The 23780-nt window shown below is 42.2% G+C and overlaps 1 protein-coding gene across 1 annotated transcript; it reads left to right on the forward strand.

The window, feature by feature from the left end:
* The first annotated feature begins 503 nt into the window (after positions 1-503).
* On the forward strand, positions 504-23443 carry LOC134792840 (nuclear pore complex protein Nup154). Its single transcript, XM_063764243.1, has 25 exons — positions 504-684; positions 794-931; positions 1118-1274; positions 1785-2018; positions 2289-2467; positions 2612-2883; positions 3318-3449; positions 4948-5075; positions 5467-5658; positions 6039-6181; positions 6263-6440; positions 6787-7139; positions 7508-7646; positions 8236-8350; positions 8472-8628; positions 9631-9717; positions 10428-10615; positions 11093-11249; positions 11642-11735; positions 13059-13239; positions 13794-14022; positions 14346-14580; positions 15230-15350; positions 16524-16704; positions 22817-23443. The coding sequence occupies exons 2-25, from the start codon at positions 794-796 to the stop codon at positions 22886-22888; spliced, it is 4062 nt and encodes a 1353-aa protein (XP_063620313.1). The 5' UTR covers positions 504-684; the 3' UTR covers positions 22889-23443.
* The last annotated feature ends 337 nt before the right edge of the window (positions 23444-23780 follow it).

Here is a 23780-nt window from a genome sequence, read left to right on the forward strand (position 1 = left end):
TTCCGACATGTTGACGCTTGGAGAGCGATATGCCGACTGAGGTCCGGGTGCGATTTTATTATCGCAGTGCGCGCGGGGCCATACAACTCCGTATGCCGCAATTCACTTTGCGACAATCGCGTCGCGAGCAGTCGCGGAAAAATGTGACAAATCACAATTTTAAAATCGCTGCGATTTTTTTGTCGCATATGCGCGCACTGCCATATAAACACATACATTACATTTCTGCGACTAAATTATCGCGCGACAAAAAGTCGTGGTGCGCGCTTGGCCTAAGACTATCCCGTTCGGTCATTTGCCCCACCCCTCATGCCAGATCCAGTTATATACTAGATTCATGCACCAAACAAAGTGGGTTTGCCATAGTAGAAAAATACTGTGAATAATATTAAATGGAAAAACGTCGTTATAACGAAGTTTCTAACTTTAAGTTCTATAACGTACGTTAACTAACGAGCTGGCAACACTTACTCAGAAAAAAATCATTTGTTATTGTGGCAGCATTGCACAATACTTCAGTTTCAGACATTAACTGCCCCATGATATGTTCAAATTTTGTATATTAATGTATTGTTATAATTTAAATTGTAAAATTTATACACTGGGGACCTTATAAAAGTGTTTAACGTTTTCTAGTAAATATTTGTTAATTAGGGAGCAATAAGTTGAATGTGATATATAAAGGTAATGTTGATTGTATTTTTGACAGTTTTGATGGTCAAACTAACCTAAAAAGTGAAAACAAAAATTATGTTTCATGATTTGTTTGTGATATTGTGATTATATTCCGTAGATGCCAAGTGCTGTGGGCATAGTTGATACTTCACACCCTGCCAACAATATCAAGATGCAACTTGAGTGTTTGGAATTGGCCGGGTGCACCCTGGACCGGCATATAAACGCCGATAATTCCCGCCCTTCCTTTTTAGAGGTATGTTTAAACCGTTAGCTCAGTTTTAAACAACATTTCGTGGAATTTAGACCTACCGTCTTAAATACAGGAGAATTTATAAACAATTGATCAATATGATAAGCATATAACCTCCCTGGAATAAGATGTGTAGTACTTACAAGGTAACAACTAAAATGTTTTGGTGTTTATCTTTATACCCTGTAGATAACTGGGATAGCAGCTCAAAGAGTGCCAACATGCAGTGGTCTAAATGCTGGGGACTACAGAAACCTGGCGGCTCTACTCAATCATCCGAATTTGTCGCAGCTGAAGACACTCAACAAGGTTCCACTACCACCAGAAATTATGGAACATTTTGCGCGTATCCTTTGCATTGCTCATCTTCAATCTTAACAAATTAAATTTAAGTTCATCTTAACCTTTTGAACGCCACAGACGGCAATTGACGTCAACACAAAATCGACGATGTTGATCGTTTTTTGATGAAAATCTACTGAAAAGCACCCCACTTTTAGGTTGGCATTATTTATTCACAAAACTAAATTTTACCCCCGTGGCGTCAGTGGCACGGCAAATGGATGTGTTTGGCGTACAAATGGTTAATTGTCTTATTTGAATAGTTACACATTAATCAGGATTTCAGTATAAATAAAAATAAGACCATAATGTTAAACACATTTGCTGCACCATCAAGTTGATTAGCCTTCTTATAAGGATGCTTGATAATGATGTTGCATTTTGCACATATAAGTAAATAAACCTTGATAGGTATTACTACTTTCCACTAAATCAAGTAACCTCATATTCAATCTTATTAAAGCTTATATGGCAGATAGTTTTCAAAATATGTATCCTTAAACTATTTTACCAGATATGCAATGTCATTGTCTAATGGGAGTGTTTCCAGAAATAAGTAGAGTGTGGCTTACAATAGACAGTAACATCTATGTGTGGGCCTTTGAGCATGGCACTGATGTAGCCTACTTCGATGGACTAGGAGAGACCATAGTCAGCGTGGGCCTGATCAAACCCAAGCCTGGAGTATTCCAAAACTTTGTTAAATATTTGCTAGTACTGACAACAACTGTTGAAATTGTAGTTTTAGGTAAGATATGTATTGTTTTTTTTTATTCTATCTAAACACCAAACCCCTCACTTGTCACTAATGCAATATCGGGTTAGTTATGTGAATCAAAATTAATAATGAATGAACTTCAAGGTCGTTTTGGCTAGCAAATTAGATTTCTGAGTTGTCCGGAGTTGAGGTGTTATGCCCCATTAACATTGCTTTTGAGTGTACTTAATGCATGCCCAAGGCAGATGCAAAGCATTCACCATCTTCACTAGATGACAATATGTACTTTTTCCTTTGCAGGAGTAACATTTTCTTCAAGCAAAAATGAAGGTGATAATTTTGAGGAGATGCACTTAGTCCCCGAGCCTGTGTTTGTCCTACCCACAGATGGTGTGTCAATGATGTCTGTCAAATCCACGGCTAGTGGTAGAATTTTTATGGGAGGTAAAGATGGGTGTCTTTATGAAATAACTTACCAAGTAAGTATTATTGTATTTTCTTATTTTAATAAGAATACCACAAAAACACAATTATTTGTGGATAATTGACCAAGCGTTAGCATAAAAGTATGTGTATGTGGTGGAGATAGTTTTAAATTAACATATTAACTTATTATGTTTCAGGCTCAGTTAGGGTGGTTTGGTAAACACTGTCAAAAGATAAACCACTCAACCAGTGCCCTTTCATTCCTAATGCCATCCTTCCTAAATTCAGCCCTGTATGATGAAGATCCCATCGTTAAAATTGAAGTAGACAATTCTCGTAACATTCTATACACGTTGAGTGAGAAGGGATGCATAGAAATGTTTGATTTGGGGCAAAAAGGAGACAGTCTTAGCAGGGTGGTCAGACTGACACAAGGAAGGATTGTGTCTTCTGCAGTTGATATAGTGAAGTAAGTAAAATTATGTTACTAGTTAATTAGTATCTTAGTTACTTCTTTATTCTTTATATTAGATATAATCTGTTTTCCCTTTGTTCACATATGTGGTTGCGATAGTGCGTAACCTAAGTATAAGTATACCTGTTAGTTTAGTATTATTTCACTACCTGGGAGTTCCTATAATTGGCTTCCTGTATCTACTATAAATTCTAGTGTTAACTGTTGGATCTCCAAATAAAGAAATAAAATATTGGAGAGCTCTTGGACAAAATAAATATCAGAATATAATAAGACATTGTAGCACAAATTCAATTACTCGGACAAAATGTGCATAAAAAGTGACCAATAACATAATTGGTGATTGCTACGCCTTTTGGAACTTTTATCCCAATCTATAAACTTTAGGGACTAACTAAAATTCAGTTCATATATATATATTTTTTTAGGACTCTAGAACCAACAAACTTCAAACCTGTGATAGCAATCTCAGCAGTTGATGAGTCAGAATCCGAACATTTCAATTTAGTGGCCGTCACTCAAGCTGGGGCTCGGCTGTACTTCACCACTGAAGGAGGAGAGTAAGTACAACTATAATCCATATTTATAATTATTAGTGTTATGACTATACTGCCTAAGGAACAATAACTGAAAAAGGAACTAAGTGACAGAACTAATGAATGAGATTTTCCCATGATTTATTAAAATTATTTTTAAAAAGCTACTGTTATTGTGAACTATAAATGCCTTGACTAAAGCTATGCTGAATGTTGTAAAAAGGATTGGTAGGCCTATAATAGATAGGAGTAAAGAGAAGTGTGGTAAAAGAAATCCGTTATAAGAAACTAAAACTCAGGTGCTATAGAGAAATAGATACTTCTGACTTGGTTGTGCTCAGCCCGCGTTGGCTGAGCTCGAGGCACGAATGGCTCTGCAGATGTTCGGTATGTTTCAGCATGGCAGCTCTCTTGAATACGATCCTGATACAAGAATGCTGTAGGGAGCTGCGGTATAAGCTTACAGCAAATGGTTTTTCGTTAGAATGATAACCACACGACACGATAGTGATATAGAAGTAGTAGTAGTAATAGGTAGTTAGAGAGTTTTCCTGGGCATTTTCCGCAAGTCCATATCCATTATAATCCCTATTATGAACTGTGAAAGAGGCCAAAGGGTATCACTACTCTAACCAGCTCGGAGATTCTAGGTGGTTCACTATTTGCAATATATAGTAGAGGTAGAATTAGTCAGTGGATCAAAACGAATCCATCTATTATAGCGTAGTGTGGTAGATTATTTGTAGTATTAGGTAATGCCTAAGACAAGATATTAGGAGAAATCTAATTTGGCGGGTAACCGGCTGTTGGCGGGCCAAAATCATGCGCATGTAACTCTACATTCTGTCCCTCACTTCACTGGGCGAGATATACAAGTTTCGATGTTCCAAATTTTATAGACGTCCAGCGAGGTTTCTGTGTGTACATAACTACATAATCGTCAGATGACAATCAAAACTAACTTATTACTAAAAAAAAATTAAGTAAACAAAAATCGACCTTCTTTTAGTACTAATATGGTTTACTATGGCTATGAACTTTTGGTGGTAATTAGTGAGTTTTGCTTGTCATCTGACGATATTGAACATATTCATTCATTTTAAACTAATACAACGTCAAAATACAATGTAATAAAACTGTTAAGGCCTGCGTAAACCGGCGGAGCGCAGCGCAGATCACTTTAAATTACCAATGTATATTCTTCCCTATTACAATTACATTAAGGTTTAAATTTGAATGCCCCGTGACTAACCTCAGCGCATCACGGAGGATTTTTACTCCGCGGCATCGAGGAGCACGTTAGAGTCGTTAGAAGATACCTTGGCGGTAGACGCATCCTCCGGTATGCGCCGAAGTGCTCCTTCGCGCGCCGGCCGCTAGCGGGCGCTCTTGGTATCGCGGGGGATTTTCCCTCGTCAGTGCGCGCTGCGCGGAGGAAATCCTCGATGATCTGCGCTGCGCTCCGCCGGTTTGCGCAGGCCTTTAAAGGATGCCAATGTATAAAAAAAATATTCAATTGTAGTGCCGGGCCAGGAGGCCCCTCGCGGCCGCAGTACCTCACGCTGATGCACGTGCGCCTGCCCCCGGGCTTCACGCCCAACGCTTCGGTGCTCAAGCCCAAGCAAGTTCACAGTGCCGTCTATGAGAATGGTAATTTACTTATTCAATCTTATATAAATACGATCAAGTTATCTTTGCTATTTTTATACTTCCAGAGGATTTTGTTTTTTCATGTATTTTCTATGACAATACGTTACATGATAGTGTTGTTGGTAGGAAAGGTAACTTTTCTGACGACGCGATATAGTGACGGTGAGAATTAAGGGGTTAAGTAGGACATTACAAAAAAACCCTCTTCAACTTCTCAAAACATTGTAACGGATACTACCCAATTATCCAATACAGAAATTACAAATTGTAAAAATATCTACTTAATTACAACGTTGCTAAATAATATTAATAGAAAAATGATCTTGTTGTAATTGAGGTATTAATATAAAGACGAAGTTATGGTATTATTTAATTCATGTCTCTCACACAGGAACTCTGCTCATGGTGTGTTCCGCCGGCGGAGGCGAGGCGGAGACCCTCTGGTGCCTGTCGCGAGCCATCCCCGGGGCCGGGTTCAGCGAGGCTCACACGCTGCTCGCGCTCGACGGGCCCGCCTGGGCGCTCACGGCACTGCCCTCTCATCAGACCGCACATTTATCCCCAGCTTTATTGACCAAAAAAGGTATACATACATCATTTTAGGAATCGTTCGCCGTACTAATTACTACACCTTGTACAACAAAGTCCCCCGCCGCGTCTACTGTTTGTTTGTATGTTTGTTCGCGATAAACTCAAAAACTACTGAACGGATTTTCACGCGGTTTTCACCTATCAATAAAGTGATTCTTGAGGAAGGTTTAAGTGTATAATTTGTTAACCCGTGCGAAGCCGGGGCGGGTCGCTAGTAATATATAAACTTTAAAAGACAAAAACAAGCGTATGGCTCCCCAGATGGTAAGAGGCAACGTAATCTATGGTCACTTGTAACACACTAAAAAAGTGCTTTGCGGATATTTGATAGAATTTTCTATAACTAATTTATACCATTTTGGTTGTTGTCAGACCCTTGGAGCGTGTCCCGCTGGGCCGTGGTGACGGGGTGCGGCGCGGCGTGCGTGGCGGCGGGCGCGGCGCCCGACGTGCTGCGCGCGCTGCTGCGCGACTGTCGCGGGCCCGACGCGCAGCCCGTCAAGGACTTCTTCCAGGTTGTTACCAATTTAGTTTTGTTAAGTAGGTAGAACTTATTATAAAATGTTTGTATTCCTAACTTAACCTTGTTTTTCTAGTTGCACGGTGTAGAGCAGGCGTGCGCCTGCGCGTTATACCTGGCGTGCGAGGAGACGAACAGCGGGGACATGTCCATAAGCGAGTGGGCGACCCGCGCTTTCTTCCTCTACGGCGGGCAGGTCACGCAACACCCGCAGCCCATGTTCCAGCCCAACTCGCAAATGGGGTCTACGATAGGTCAGTAGATTTACTAGATTTAACTGACTGACATAGATTATATTTTTAACCAACATCAAGTAAAGAAGAAGCTTTATAAATACAAGAGAAAATCCGTATTTGAGTTAAAGTTTTTAAACTACAGCGATGGTAATATGGTCGTGTTTTAACGTGTTTTTAAAAACGCGTCCATGCTACCGCCGCTGGAGGTCTTTCGGCTACCCGCCTTTTTTCCGGTCCGATTGTATAGATTGCCACCTCCGCTTACTTTCGAGGCAAAATAAATAAATATAAAATAATGGCTTTGAAACTAAAATAGTGGTAAAATCTGGAACTTAGCAACTATTTTTTTGTTTATCCATTTTAGCTTCACCAAAGTTTTCGCCGCGTCAAATGTCAACGCCCATGAACGCGCCGAAGGGCCGGCCGAACCAGTTTCCACAGAGCCCTACCGGCAACTTGAATCAGTCGTACCAACTGAACCGCTCATACCCACGGTCCCCTGGCCAGCAGATCATGCCACAGTACCCTCAGAGTCCGGGCTTCAACCAGAGTTTTGGGGCCAATGTGACCCAACAAGTGAGGGACCCGAGCTACCCCATTCAGTTTGAGTTCAGCGCAAAACACAATGGAGCGTATATTTATGTTGGCAAGATTCTGTCCCCAATTTGGAACCAGAAATGCGTCTCAAAATCGCAAACGCCTGATAAGAAGGAATTTGTAAGTACTTTTCACAAGAACAATTTTATTATTATTCAAGAAGCTACATGGGTAATACTACAAGTTGCTTTAATAAGCCTTAGGCCCTCTTGCACTATCCTGCTAACCCGGGGTTAAACGGGGGGATGAATTAATGAATAATGCAATACTATTGGCGTTAAGGCTTTTTGCGCTCAGTTACGCAAGAACGGTTAAACGAATCTAGATGAAAACAGATAATTTATAACCTGGAAAAGGATATTAGGTACATCATATTTCGGTATTTAATATTTAAAACTAGTACGGAATACAGGAAAGAGAGAAGTTGTTTAACAAGTCGAAGTGGGCAGAGGCTAGTTTGAATAGTTTGTAACCACTTTGTTTTACAGATGTCAAGCCGAGTGACGGGCGAAGACTGCGCGTTCATAGTGCAAAAACTGCAGCGCGTGGCCGCCTTTCTCCAACGCGCCGTGCCTTCGCAGCATTCTGATGAAAACTCCTCCTTGCATGCCCTGAAACTGTTTGTCAGTGAGTATACACCGCTAGTTTGTTTGTGATTATAAACTTTATAATTTTTCTCGTATGTGAGTTTATTACTAAATACATGAGTGCTATTCAATTTTGACTCCTTCGAGTCTAATAGTCAATATTGTAAACAAAAAACAGATTATATTTCTTATAACTCACTATATATTATTGATAATAATGATTTTATAATATTAATTTTATGGTACGTTATTTTAGTTATTACACGCAACATGTGTCGTAGAACAAACTTCCCACTAACACTGATTTCCGTAAACGGCCGACCGTGGATTGCGGCTCGTCGGGATAAAACCTATAGTGACTAAAAACCAGACAAGTGCGAGTCGGATTCGGTGCAGTGCAGTGCGGTTCAGTGCTTTTTAGTAGTTGTTGTTACAGCGGCAACAGAAATACATCATCTGTCAAAATTTCAACTGTCTAGCTATCATGGTTCATGAAATACAGCCTGGTGACAAACAGACAGACAGTGGAGTCTTAGTAATAGGTCCAGTTTTTACCCTTTGGGTACGGAACCCTAAAAATAGAGTTAAACCACGCCAATTTAAACTTGATTATTTCCATGTTATTTTAGCAATGGCGATAGAGATGCTCAGCCTGTGGAAGGTACTTTGTGAACACCAGTTCCACGTTATTGCGGCGAGTCTACCCCCGGAGCAACAGAGCGCGCTACAGGCCGCCAGCTTTAGGTTTGTTCAATATTCTAAGTAAATTTAAAAAACATTCAATTTTTTTTAATGGCGTAGGGGTTCAAGCTTATAGCTTACAGAACCAATGGTAAAAAAGATTAACCACGACTTTAAATAACAGGGAGCTGTTAGTCGGCGGGCAGGAAGTTGCCTGTCTCCTGCTGGATTCTCTCGTGGCCGGCTACCTGCGCGACAACGCGTCTGTGGACGGTATTTCTCACAAACTGAGGCAGTTGTGCCCTACGCTGTACAGGCAGGAAGATGCTACGTGTTCGAAGGTAAGAGAAAAAAATTACTAAAACTTCCTTGAAACTCAACATTTAAAAAAATCGACCTTACAAATTAACTACAAAAATGTAAGTAACCCTTTTTAAATATATTTATCAGATATTTCCATAGTTGGTGGTTAGACTTCTGGTAGTTAAACTAATTACCCTTCGAGCAACACGGAAGGGAGGTGGCATTCGCACTATTTCCCCTCTGCCGAGGTACAAGATTAGCGCGTCAATCTAATCTAGCGCGGGTAATAAAACTAGTTGCACTTGGATTTTTCACTAGACCGAGTCCAGACGCGCGCGGGAACACTGCTGCACAAAAATGCCTGTTTGCTCGGTTTTTTGTTATAAAAAGAGGTCGGGGAAAAATCAAATTTACAAAAAGAAAGTGTTACATTTCAGTTGTAATATTTTTTTTTTTACATATCATACGTTTAATTACATTCAAACACAATTATTATATTTTAGTCTCATGTAATTGTTGGATTTATCGATTTTGCTCGCTCAGTACAAATTGCGGATGGGTCGAGCGACAAATCCGACTTCTCATCTCTCAGAATACAATTATTATTATTTATCATATGGCATAGGTATGTACATGTCACTGGATTACAATGTCAAAGTTAAGGTTCGTTAAAATTTCGCCCTAGTTATTACAGAATACAATAACATACTTCAACGAAAATGTGTTAGTGTGCGTGTTGTGACACTTGTCACTCGTCCGTACACAAAAAGAGATCGAGGTTTGCAAGATTTGTCTTTGACGTGTGTCATTTTCTATGTATTTGTGTCGTCATTACAGATTGGATTTTGTATGTAAGTGTGTGAGAAGTGCGACTGTGTGCACCTTTCCCCCCGCGAAAAATGGCAGAAAGATTTGTACGGTGAGATATCGCTTGGGCCCCTCCCTTCCGACGTGTCGGAAGCCGGTGTTGCTCGAAGTAATTACCTATTATAACAAATATATGAGTAGAATATTCGGCCCTAATGAATGTCTTGTTTTAGGCTAACGAATTATTAATATTCGCCAAGCAACAGAAGAATCCCGCAGAGAGAGAAGAAATGTTGCAAACTGCATTGAAACTCTGTAAGGTAAGATGTGATATCACTTTAAATCTAACAGCCATAATCATAATTGACCGTAGTTCTGTAGAAAGCGACCAACTTTTTATTTTTGTCAAAGTGACTTACACCCTAACTCAGTAGCTTTGGTCGCTTTCTGCATTGATAAAAAAATTTAGTTGGTCGTTTTCTGCATAACTACGGTCAATTGTGTTATACCCAACACTACATTAGGGCCTATTTACACTTTGCTACTTGCTTAGTAGCAAATGTATGAAATATAACACTTTAAACTCTCGCGTTTTGTCCAGCTAAGTTGCACCAGCTGAAACGTCGGAATTTCAGGTAAAAATAATGAAACTATATCGCGGTAGACCCGTTTGTGTAATTAAATATGCAAATGTATTAACTCGCACAAAACACTAACCCCCTTATTCATAAACGCACTACAAACCTCAATTAGCTAATAATCGTTTGTCCTTATCTGCCATTTTTACTTATGTATTTGTAAGAAAGGGATAAAACATAATTTATCTGAATCAGGCCCGTAAAGTTTTATGAATAAGGGGGTAAATGTTTAACAGGACCTTATAGCAATTCCTACTTTTTCTATCGTTTATTGCTTTAGCTTTAATTAGACCAAGGTAACCCCGCCACTGTTTAAGTCCCACTCAGACCATATTTTCACTTAAATAAGTGTCTTTTGTGTTAGCTTGTTTCTCACACTGACATACATCCAGGACGTAGCCCCCAACGTGAACCTGCCGCTGGTGTGCTCGAAGCTGGTGGCGGCGGGCTTCTACTCGGGCGTGGTGGACCTGTGCGCCGCGTGCGCCTGCAAGCTGGACCCGCAGGACAAGGCGGTGCACTTCTACAGGAGCGACCAGCCCAGCCAGGATCGCGAGGGACAACTTATATACTATAGGAGGTGGGCACAACAATTTTAAGGCCACCCTATACTAGCATCTCCCGAGCGTCGGCTAGTCAACTTTATGGCTGCTGCTTGACGCAACATTAGCGCAACTGCGCAGCGGCGCCATTATCTATAGCGCTGACTAGACGCCGACGCTCAAAAGATGCTAATGTGGGGTGGCCCTTTACGAAGCCCTACCGCAAACATCGAATATCGAAAGTTTGTTGTCGGCTTCTCTATCGCTCATCCATATGCGAGCGATAAAAGCAAATACATAGACGAACATACGGACTAAGCGGTTCGCAATAGTCCCCAACAAATAAACCGGTTTATTATATCAAAAAAGGTTGTCCGTCGAGATGTTTCAAAGATAGTTTTTAACTGACTAGATGGCGCTGTTTTAATTTTGTCCCGGTATTCAAGTTTATGAAAATGGTTTTATCCAGCGAGATCTTTTGTGTGTTGTTATAAATGTTTTTATAATTGTTCCAGAATGGAAATATACCGCGAAGTGTGCAATGCTCTGGAGAGACTGTACGAGAGCAGTTCAGACAACAACGCCAACGAGACTGGCGTGCTGAACACTTCTCAGGGTCACTCCGCTAATGACAACACACTCAGTATGTCGGCTGCCGACGCTAATTTTCAGGTATTTTTTGCTGTGCATTCGTACAATTGTTTCCAGTAAATTACATAATACAGTTATCACACTCATGCGAATTCACAATCACTGTTATCATTATCACACTCATCCGCATCCATCCATTATCACACTCATCCGCATCCAATGTCTTACATACTAAATAGATCATATAAGACGGTTCGCAGTCGCCTTTCTTTGGCGGTTCATTATCAGTAGAATTTGAGAGGGAGAGTCCAAAATATTCTAATAGTAAACAACTACATAAACATGGGATGCTTTCATTAAAATAATGTATGATGCAACTGAGCGAAGCAACTCGTATTTTAAGTAAAGGAGCGCCTTTGTATGGCGAGTGTGGTAACGATGTGCAATTGTAGCTGAATCTCTCTTATTTACAGGGAAGGAAACTCGTTTGGGACTGTCTTTCACGCGATGACGAGCTACTACATGTGGCCGTATATGAATGGCTAGTCAGTAAAAACTTAGGATCAGGTAAACAATTTCCAAATTTTGTATAATTTTACCATCATCTTCCTCGCGTCGTCCCGGCCTGGGGTCCGCTTTGACAACTAATCCCAAGAATTGGCGTAGGCACTAGTTTTTACGAAAGCGACTGCCATCTGACCTTCCAACCCAGAGGGTAAACTAGGCCTTATTGGGATTAGTCCGGTTTCCTCACGATGTTTTCCTTCACCGAAAAGCGACTGGTAAATATCAAATGATATTTCGTACATAAGTTCCGAAAAACTCATTGGTACGAGCCGGGGTTCGAAACCGCGACCTCCAGATTGAAAGTCTTACGCTCTTACCGCTAGGCCACCAGCACTCTTCTTTTTGTATAATTTTATAATAATGTAATTGAAAACTAGAGTCGGCGCAACGTACGAGTAAGAACGAATATTTTGTGGTCAGAAATTTACCTTTATATATTTATATAGGACTTACGTTTTAATTGATAGCCTTTTAGCTTCATATAATATAAGGATCAGTTCATAACTGTCAAATATTGGTTCTTACGTTGCGCTGACCAGGGGCCTATTTCTCGTACGTTACAAGTTCACAAGTCTACAAGCTTACATTTAAAATTTCATTGTACAAGTGTGTTTTAATTCTGTTTCTCGTAGGAATGATTACTACAAGTGCTACAAGGCGGCTGTCTAAAGTTAGTAAATAGGTTTGTTTATTATGCAAAAAGGAAATGCAATGGCCATTATAAATGTTATCTTAATCTTATATCTTAATTTCATAGGAATGAGTTAACTGTTTTTTTTTTTGAGAATAAAAGCTAAATTTAAATAATATTACTGATTTTAACGAAGTGCATTCAAAACTTACACGTTTGAGATTTTAAAATTGCAAAATCTTCATTTATTTATTAATCGATTTTTACCAAAAACGCATATTAGCAGTTTATAGAGACTCCTCATTATTTCGTGATAAGTCACAAGCTACAAGTATAAAGTACAGCTTTTGAGAAACGAAATTACTAATTTAGTATATAATATCTACTAGTGTTTGTCAACTTGTGAAACAACAACACTTGTGAAAACTCTTTTATCCCCGCTCTTGTAACAATTATACATTTACGTGAAACGGAAACTTGTAAAAAATATTGAAATACAAGCGTTACCATAAATACACACTTGTAATACAAGACTTGTAACGTACGAGAAATAGGCCCCAGTACTACTCATACTCATATAGAATAATATACGAAGTTTTAGTTTTAACACGAATTACTGTTATCGCGGTGGCATTCTTGCGCGATGGCCTCGCAAGAGATAGGGGAAAATTGAATTGATTTGTCTGTTCCAGAATTACTATCACTGGGTACCGCTCCGCCGGACTCTCTCCGCACATACCTGAACGCAGCCGCGCGGACGGCCTCGCCGCCCGCGGCGTTACATCTACTGGATCTGCTCTGGAAGGTTCTGGAGAAGAGCGGGGACCATCTCGGCGCTGCGACCGTGCTAGAGGGGCTTGCCACTAGACCCGGGTAAGTTAAGTTTGGGTACTGATCTAATAGGATTCTTTCTGCTAGCTAGTTCGATGTCGCACCGTTGGATCGAATTCCCTCTTAACGGTAGAACTACTTTAGCGTTATGTTTTAGTTACACGGTGTAAAATAAACATAACCGCCATTCCGTTGTATGTATGTATGTAGTATAGGTAGCGAATGCTAATTTTAGGACACAAGCTTAGACGCCGGCAGAAGTGTCAACGTCAACGTAATTAACGAAATGCCCACACCTTACAATGTGTAACCGGAGATTGCGTCCTAACTTAACGTGTATTTGTGCAAAGAGTTGTTGAAATATCAGAAGAGGTATAAACGCTAAGAAAAATTCGATAGCTGAAGTAGATTTCGCTGTACGGTCCAGCTAACACAAGAAATATGGCGTCGTACAGTGAGTGCCATCTAGTTCGGCCGTTCATGAACTCGCGCGTTCACGAACTCGTTTCTCAAACTCTCAAATCGTTTCTCAAACTTTAAAATCTTATCTAGGTCTGGTTTACGATGAATTGTAATAACCGTTGGATACGTATCAGATCGGGCGCGACGCTGGCGGCGCGCATGGCGTGGCTGTCGGCGGGCGTGGTGTGCGTGCGCGGCGCGGGCGCGGGCGGCGGCGAGCTGCTGCGGCGGCTGGAGGAGGCGGCCGAGGTGGCGCGCGTGCAGGCCCAAGTGCGCGCCGCCGCCGCCGCGCTGCCCCGAGCGCTGCGCCCGACGCCGCCCATGCTGCAGCGGCTGCACGACCAGCTGCTCGACATCACGCAGGTGAGCAACACGCATCTTCGCCGTGTTAGCGCGGTGCCGGAAACCCATTCGCCGCGGCAGAGGGCACGAGACCGTGGCGGACGAGCGTTTTTCTTCTACGATTCTTTGGACTTCTTGCGCCAACTATCGTGGTGTAAAAAAAGAAAACCATTGAATTTACCTGTACAATCAACTGACATTACTTGACTTGGCTTTCGTTTATTTTGTGTGTATGTTATTATTGTTTTATATCTTCGTATATTTCCTATTATTTTGTATTTTATTGTTAATTCCGTACAAAACTGTGTGCTACATACCTCTAACAACAATTTTACTATTGTTAGTTATACGAAGAATACGCCGACCGCTACAACCTTTGGGAGTGCAAGCTCGCCATCGTGCAGTGCTCGGGCCACAACGACGACCTACTGGTGGAGAACATTTGGAGCAACATTCTCGCGGAGGCCGAAGCGGCGGCACGCTCGCTTCCGTCGCCCGATGACAGGCTGGCGTCTGTCCTCAGCAAACTCGCTACTTTGGGACGGGAATACGTTAATACGGGACACTGTTTCCCTCTATGTAAGTATTACAACATTTGGAGCAACATTCTCGCGGAGGCCGAAGCGGCGGCGCGTTCCCTCCCGTCGCCCGATGACAGACTGGCGTCTGCCCTCAGCAAACTCACTACTCTGGGACGGGAATACGTTAATACGGGACACTGTTTACCTCTATGTAAGTATTACAACATTTGGAGCAACATTCTCGTGGAGGCCGAAGCGGCGGCGCGCTCGCTTCCGTCGCCCGACGACAGGCTGGCGCCTGTCCTCAGCAAACTCACTACTCTGGGACGGGAATACGTTAATACGGGACACTGTTTACCTCTATGTAAGTATTACAACATTTGGAGCAACATTCTCGCGGAGGCCGAAGCGGCGGCGCGCTCGCTTCCGTCGCCCGACGACAGGCTGGCGTCTGTCCTCAGCAAACTCACTACTCTGGGACGGGAATACGTTAAGACGGGACACTGTTTTCCTCTATGTAAGTATTACGACATTTGGAGCAACATCGTTATCGCGACTGAGCCTTGAGACTCGCATACAATGTTTAAGCTGTTATCCTACTTTTGTAACCTGTCATTTCAGCATTTATGATGCTGTTATGGCTTCTTAATATAAACTAAGACTAAAGAAACAAAACTAAAGCATTGTTTAATATCGTTTCATTACAGATTTTATCGTCCGTCAGTTAGAAATATTGGCTTGCAAGCTACAAGCAGACCAAGGCATGGTTTTCAGAACAATTCTGAATATTGGAGTTTCTATTGAACAAGTTTTGGATATTTATATTAAGTAAGTATTTGTTTCTTTGTTATTTTTATATGTAAATGTTCTCCAATAGGCGCTAGTCGTCTAGCTGCGTAAAGCGTCTGTACTACAGTTAGCATCAATAGGAGCAGGTGAAACAACGCGCAAAAATAGCATTTATCTTAATAGTTTGCTTTGAAAATTATCTGTCAAAGTCTAATTTTATTTTATTTAAGTATAAGGCGTAGCAAATAGACAACATTCAAAGCATGATTACAATAATATATATGTGATAGGCTTTATCTTTATACCTATAAGAATGCCATCCAAAATAAGCATACATAGCAAAAAAAAAGAGCGAAAACTATTCACAAATTATAAAAATAAAAAATGTAAACCATACAAAATTACATAAATAATTGTAACATGTGAAATTGCTTAGTAGTGTGACTACTGACGACACATTCTAACGATTGGATTACAAAAAGATGTATTTCTAATAACCATGGTAAATAGGTGGGTGGAAATGTGCCTCGTCCGAGGCACGTCTACACAGCTGCTTCGCGCGGCAATGTCCTCGCCAGGCGGCATGTTCGGTGTGGACCCGCCTGATGACGTACATTTTAAAACAAATATAATATTTTTTCTCAAAAATGGACGGCAAAGTCGACTTTGCCGTTTAAAAAATAGGTCGCGAAGCGCGTAGTTTATGGTCAGTCAAAAATTAAAAAGTTAAAAACATTGCAGTCTCGATTTTGGGACTGCAATGTTGCATACAAATTCCATTATTTGTCGAGTTCCAAACTTTTTAAAAATTGAAATGGCCATATCAAATGAAGGCACAGGCCCATTAAACAGCCAAACAGATGATTAGTACCGCGACTATTTAGCTGTCTCAAATAGGTTGGCGTATTTTCGGCAGAAAAATACACTTCTATTTTTTTTATTAAAAAAATAAAAAGGCGGCAAAGCTAATTTTTTCAATTGTTTCTACTTTTTTCCGTGAAAATATATACGTAAGAACGTTGCTTTTGTAAAATATTTCTATGATATTTATATTTCTTGCACCATTTTTGAGAAAAGCACTATATATGACTCGGCTGGAAGGCTACTTGCTGGCTTCGGATTCAATTAAACGGACTCCTTAGGTCGTCCGTTTAAAACGAATCCTCAGCCTGCAAGTAGCTGCTTCCGAGCCTCGACAATAATGTACTATAGATTGGTGAGCGTGAACGAGCGCGTGTGGCTGGGCAGCGGCGACGAGACGCACCTGTGCGGCGCGGCGGCGCGGCTGCTGGAGGCGGCGCGCGCCGAGCTGGCGCCGCTGGCCGCCGCCGCGCGCCGCCGCGCCCGGGCGCGCTGCAAGGACCTGCACGAGGCAGCCGTCTCCTCTCTACAGGTGAGAGTGAGCGAGCGCGTGTGGCTGGGCAGCGGCGACGAGACGCACCTGTGCGGCGCGGCGGCGCGGCTGCTGGAGGCGGCGCGCGCCGAGCTGGCGCCGCTGGCCGCCGCCGCGCGCCGCCGCGCCCGGGCGCGCTGCAAGGACCTGCACGAGGCAGCCGTCTCCTCTCTACAGGTGAGAGTGAGCGAGCGCGTGTGGCTGGGCAGCGGCGACGAGACGCACCTGTGAAGCGCGGCGGCGCGGCTGCTGGAGGCGGCGCGCGCCGAGCTGGCGCCGCTGGCCGCCGCCGCGCGCCGCCGCGCCCGGGCGCGCTGCAAGGACCTGCACGAGGCAGCCGTCTCCTCTCTACAGGTGAGAGTGAGCGAGCGCGTGTGGCTGGGCAGCGGCGACGAGACGCACCTGTGCGGCGCGGCGGCGCGGCTGCTGGAGGCGGCGCGCGCCGAGCTGGCGCCGCTGGCCGCCGCCGCACGCCGCCGCGCCCGGGCGCGCTGCAAGGACCTGCACGAGGCAGCCGTCTCCTCTCTACAGGTGAGAGTGAGCGAGCGCGTGTGGCTGGGCAGCGGCGACGAGACGCACCTGTGCGGCGCGGCGGCGCGGCTGCTGGAGGCGGCGCGCGCCGAGCTGGCGCCGCTGGCCGCCGCCGCACGCCGCCGCGCCCGGGCGCGCTGCAAGGACCTGCACGAGGCAGCCGTCTCCTCTCTACAGGTGAGAGTGAGCGAGCGCGTGTGGCTGGGCAGCGGCGACGAGACGCACCTGTGCGGCGCGGCGGCGCGGCTGCTGGAGGCGGCGCGCGCCGAGCTGGCGCCGCTGGCCGCCGCCGCGCGCCGCCGCGCCCGGGCGCGCTGCAAGGACCTGCACGAGGCAGCCGTCTCCTCTCTACAGGTGAGAGTGAGCGAGCGCGTGTGGCTGGGCAGCGGCGACGAGACGCACCTGTGAAGCGCGGCGGCGCGGCTGCTGGAGGCGGCGCGCGCCGAGCTGGCGCCGCTGGCCGCCGCCGCGCGCCGCCGCGCCCGGGCGCGCTGCAAGGACCTGCACGAGGCAGCCGTCTCCTCTCTACAGGTGAGAGTGAACGAGCGCGTGTGGCTGGGCAGCGGCGACGAGACGTGAGAGTCAGGATGGCGGGTGTACCCAAATAAAAATAAACAAAAAGCATACCATATTTTAGTACCTAATTTGTACTATTTGGTACCTCCTTTAAAAAAATTAGTACCTCACGGTATTTAAAGTTATTAACATTACACCCGCCATTCTGACAGTCAGAATGGCGGGTGTATTTTATTACGCAATGATCCCGCGATTATTGATAAATTCTATAAAAGCCAAATTTTAGTACCTTTTTAGTACTTTCATATTCAATTATAAATTGAGCCATTTTATTTGTGGTTTCCGAGTTTTACTCATTTTACACTTTACATTGCTATTACAATTTCGCAGGCGCTTTAATTTTTCACCGTATCGATTTCGTTTTTAAGAAAAAACGCTACGCTACAACTATTGTTATTACGCCAGGATTTAGTACCTTTTACGTTTAATTTCTTACCTTTTCACGATTAATCTGTTCAGTTCAATTAACTATGAAAATTAAGTCTTACAAATGGCCAGGCGCCATGTCAAAGAATTCTTCCTATGAAAAAATTCTGCTCTTCATTGTGCTTGTAATTGTGTACAGTCGCCATCAGATATATCGGAGCGGCCGAGGTGTTCACAATATCTGAACACGCCCTCTAACGCCTTGACAATAGAGGCGTGTTTAGATATTTGTGAGCGCCTTGGCTGCTCCGATATGTTTGATGGCGACTGTACCTAATACCTACTCTTAAGTATATTATGGTGATTAATGAAATAAAACCCGCAAATTATGTCTGTTTGTCGGTATATGACTTCTTTGTGGGATCCCGTTGATGTCCTTTTTAGGGTTCCGTACCAAAAAGGTACAAAAGGAACCCTCATGGTGCGACTCTGTCCGTCTGTCACATCGCTAAATATCGCTATCTCGAGAACTACTGAAGCTATCGATTTGAAATTTGCAATGATTATTTATTTATGATTTTTTAATAATTATGGAAAACGCCCAATATAAAGAGGGGGCAAAAATTACAAGTCTAGTTACTAGGTCGAGTGGGATATCATTTGAAAGCGCTCGAATTGAACATTACAAAACATTTCTTTTTCACAGTGAAAAAAAAAAATACTTTTGAAGGAAAAATGTGTAAAACAAAAACTATTAAGGTCAGTGTGGCCAAATCCGTCAGAGGAGTAAATTCGTCCAACAACATTTGCGGCTATTCTAACAACAGTATGCACTTGCTGACTTGATCGATAAAGCAGAAAGCATATTTAATAACAGTAGTCAAAACCAGATCACAACAGTAGTCAGAAACAGCGCTCAGTCGCCAGTAAATGAAAAAAAAAAAACGCTATTAAAGTTCAGGTGCGCTCCGTACTTGATATCGAGCTAAGTGTGCTGCTCGGTTATGTGAAGTTGGGATGAGACGATGTAAGTTAGGCCTTAATAATGGCTTATTTAGACGGTGCGAGAACTCGCATGCGAGTTTCATTACACTGCGGTTTTTGATCGGTCGGTTGTATTGGACGTAACCAACAGTCCGCAATGTAACTAAAATCGCATGCGAGTTCGCGCGCAGTCTAAATCAGCCCTTAGTATGTTTATTATTGTTCGATATGCATGTTTATCGGTCTTTTTATCCATTTTACATGATAATCTCTTGGTGCATGGGAAACTATGGATGGTTAAAATTTGTGTTTACAAAATTATCGAGTGGACAAATCCGTCAATTAAGAAACGGGAAAAATCGTCATGTGCCGGAATTTCCCTATTTCATATATTGCCAAGCTTTTTTTATTTGATTGCGGTGATGCGAGATTTTTACTGAATTGTCAAATTTCTCATATAAATTCGTGGTAGATTTCGTAGATCAACCTAAGATATCTGTGCTGTATTATTTAAAATTATAAAATAGATATTATTTTTAATCTTTTTTTTAATGTTCAGTTTAAAAATAGGACGGATTTTTCCCAAAAATATATTTGAGAATAAAATCTAAATTTAACCTTAAATTGAGTTCACTAAGGTTTAGTTTCGATTAAGGGTATAGTGGTATTTATGTTCACTTGACGTACCTACATGTTTGTAATACGTCACGATACAAGAAAAATCGTTGGTTGACGGAAATTCCCCAAACCCTAGGGAAATTCCGTCAACTGACATTTCTTTAAAAAAACCGGCCAAGTGCGAGTCGGACTCGCACACGAAGGGTTCCGTACCATTATCTATAAAAACGGTCACCCATCCAAGTACTGACCCCGCCCGACGTTGCTTAACTTCGGTCAAAAATCACGTTTGTTGTATGAGAGCCCCACTTAAATCTTTATTTTATTCTGTTTTTAGTATTTGTTGTTATAGCGGCAACAGAAATACATCATCTGTGAAAATTTCAACTGTCTACTGTCTGTCACGGTTCGTGAGATACAGCCTGGTGACAGACGGACGGACGGACGGACGGACGGACGGACAGCGGAGTCTTAGTAATAGGGTCCCGTTTTACCCTTTGGGTACGGAACCCTAAAAAATCATATTTAAATAACCAGCAGTACTAGGAGTTTAATATGAGTACCTGTATATAGTTAAATAAATGCTTAATCTATTACAGTGATAAGGTTTATTAAAAAGTAAATATCATCATAGTTATGACCGGCCAAAGTGAACTTATAAAAAAACCGGACAAGTGCGAGTCGGACTCGCCCACCGAGGGTTCCGTACTTTTTAGTATTTGTTGTTATAGCGGCAACAGAAATACATGATCTGTGAAAATTTCAACTGCCTAGCTATCACAGTTCATGAGATACAGCCTGGTGACAGACGGACGGACGGACGGACAGCGGAGTCTTAGTAATAGGGTCCCGTATGACGGAAATGCCTAGTAAGAGTGGTGGGGTGAGGCCACGGGGAGGCTCACTCGCCAGAAAAAATAGAACAAAATGGATCCACTCGATTAATTTACTGACTAATCTACTCGACTAAATTGTTGGTGTTCAGACACGTAATACTCACCACTTGCCACTCGACTAATGTAGTCCGAACTAGGCTAGACATTGATACATCAAGGCAGTTTGTGTACAAGTGGCTTAACCGCGAAACGCGAAAATCGAAACTTCGTTATTTGCCTCTCTATAGATCGAATATGCAAGAGTGATAGAGAAGCAGAAACCGAACTTTTGATGTTCGTGTTTCGCGGTAGGCCCTGTGATGGTGCTAGTGACGCCCCCTACGCAGAGTTTTGCGTAATATTCCCTGTGGGGTCGCTTTCCGTGCCATATTCATACTCAGACACAGCGACCCTTTCAGAAGAAAAACTGTACCAAGTCGATAGAAAAACATCATGTAATAGTTAAATGAAATTATATTGCTTGTAAAAGGTATGTATTTCAATCGTATGTATTCTTAGCAAAATCAACGGGATCCTACAAAGAAGTATATTCATCACACTAATATACCGACAAACAGACATAATTTGCGGGTTTTATTTGATTAATCACCAATTCACCATATACTTAAGAGTAGGTATAGGTACACGGTACGCGGAATTTTTTCATAGGAAGAATTCTTTGACATGGCGCCTGGCCATTTGTAAGACTTAATTTTCATAGTTAATTGAACTGAACAGATTAATCGTGAAAAGGTAAGAAATTAAACGTAAAAGGTACTAAATCCTGGCGTAATAACAATAGTTGTAGCGTAGCGTTTTTTCTTAAAAACGAAATCGATACTGTGAAAAATCGAAGCGCCTGCAAAATTGTAATAGCAATGTAAAGTGTAAAATGAACTGGCCGCCGCCGCGCGCCGCCGCGCCCGGGCGCGCTGCAAAAGGACCTGCACGAGGCAGCCGTCTCCTCTCTACAGGTGAGAGTGATACCCTAACCCCAGTCACATAAAAAACCGACCAAGTGCGAGTCGGACTCGCGCACGAAGGGTTCCGTACCATTACCCTAAAAACGGCAAAAAATTACGTTTGTTGTATGGGAGCCCCACTTAAATATTTATTTTACTGTTTTTAGCATTTGTTGTTATAGTGGCAACATAATTACATCATCTGTGACAAATTTCAACTCTCTAAGTATCACGGTTTCAGCTATCACGGTTCATGAGATACAGCCTGGTGACAGACAGACAGACAGACGAACGGAGGAGTCTTAGTAATAGGGTCCCGTTTTTACTCTTTTAGTACGGAACCCTAAAAAACAGCGATCGCTCGATACTCGGAATGTTTTGCCGTAGTAGAAGCATTATAGATCGGGGCTAGCCTTGCGGTACGGCGTCAGTATTTGCCCGACGAACGTCACTCCTGTGAAGCCGCTCCTTATCTAGGATTACTTACTCGAACATCAAAGACGTCAACAGACGCTCGCGGCTACTGCTCAATAGAGTTAGACCAAGATAAGACTGCAACGATTTTGATAACACACGCAGTGCAAGTGTTATTTTAAACTTCAAATTTCTATGAAATTATACGTCATAATTTTAATAACGCTTGCACTTCGTGTGCTATCAAAACCGTTGCAGACTTGTCTTGGTCTAACTCTATCAACCTTCGTGCTTTCCGACAAGGTCCACGATGACGCGCCGCACACGATAGGCAAAGGGTTTAGAGCAGGGATATACAATTTTACTCTCAAATGCAGTTCCTTCTGCGCTTTGAATTATGATTTAGAAATAAAAGTGGAATAGTTTAATGAGTTAATTGAGAATCCAATTGTTAAATAAAGGCGTATCCAGATTAGTCAATTTTTCGCCAATCTGATTAAATTGCCTGATCGGATCAGGAGGTGCGGACGCAAACGGCAATTTGGCTCGCTGATTCGATTGCTCGATCAAATCGGGAGGTGTGGACACAAAAATGCCAATTTTCGAAGCTAGTATCTATGGAATGCTAGGATCTGTACGTGCGTTTGTTTATGGTTCTAAAATTGGTGATTAAATTGTGTACGTGTGGACGCTAGATGAGATGGCGCCAATTATTTTCCTGATCAAATCGTCCGATTTGATCAGGCCCCTCTGGATACCACTTGAGAGTAATGTGTTGTATTGCAGGCACGACCGAACACACAGCGACTCATCGACCGGCTGACCGCGGCGCAGGCGCACCTCGACCGGATGGATTGATGCTAACTCCTAGTCTATTACCCGTATCCAATTTTAGCTCCGTAAGTTTATATTTAATTAGCAGTTTAGTAATTTTTCCCAATTTTGACATTTTCGCTTTCCATTTTAATCTAAACTTTTGTTAAAAGTCAGATAACCAATAAAAGACGGCAGTGACTGAAACATTTTTATTTCATATTTTACACTTTCTTTGGTAGTAAATGTACAGCTACGTAAACAATAGAAAATTTTATACAATTATTACAAACTTATTATTTAAATTCTCACATATTCATACTACCGAAAATAAGAATACTAATGATAGTTAGTTATTTTAATGGCAGTGATAAGTTAATTATTGCTAGACCATATACTGTAAAAATGAATACAAATTGCAGACATAAGATGATAAATTTGATCAATTTCTTGTTAGATCGCCACAATATGTATAATGTCAATGAGTTAGTTACGTCAATCATGTGCATGTTTAAATAATGAGATAATAGCCGAAGTGATTATTGGTCTCTAAAACATTGATGATTTCTATTTTTGTAAAATAAATGATACTTCATTTAATCATGTTTTATTATTTCTAACACACAGGCTTCATCATCTGTACAGTCATCATGCTAAGTGAGATCTAATATTTCCGAAGTGACTTTTCAAAAAAATATGAATTTATTAAAATAATTTTTAGAGTTAGACCAAGAAAAGTCTGCACCGATTTTGATAGCCCACGCAGTGCAAGTGTTATTTATACATCATAATTTCATAGAAGTTTGACGTTTAGAATAACACTAGCACTGCGTGGGCTATCAAAATCGGTGCAGACTTTTTTTGGTCCAAATCTACCTAATGAACTGTCCAGCTATAAATCAATCACTTTTTTAAAGTCACTTATTATTTGGTCTAA

The sequence above is a fragment of the Cydia splendana genome, chromosome 8, assembly GCF_910591565.1.
Source record: "Cydia splendana chromosome 8, ilCydSple1.2, whole genome shotgun sequence".
In the NCBI taxonomy this organism is placed as follows: Eukaryota; Metazoa; Arthropoda; class Insecta; order Lepidoptera; family Tortricidae; genus Cydia; species Cydia splendana.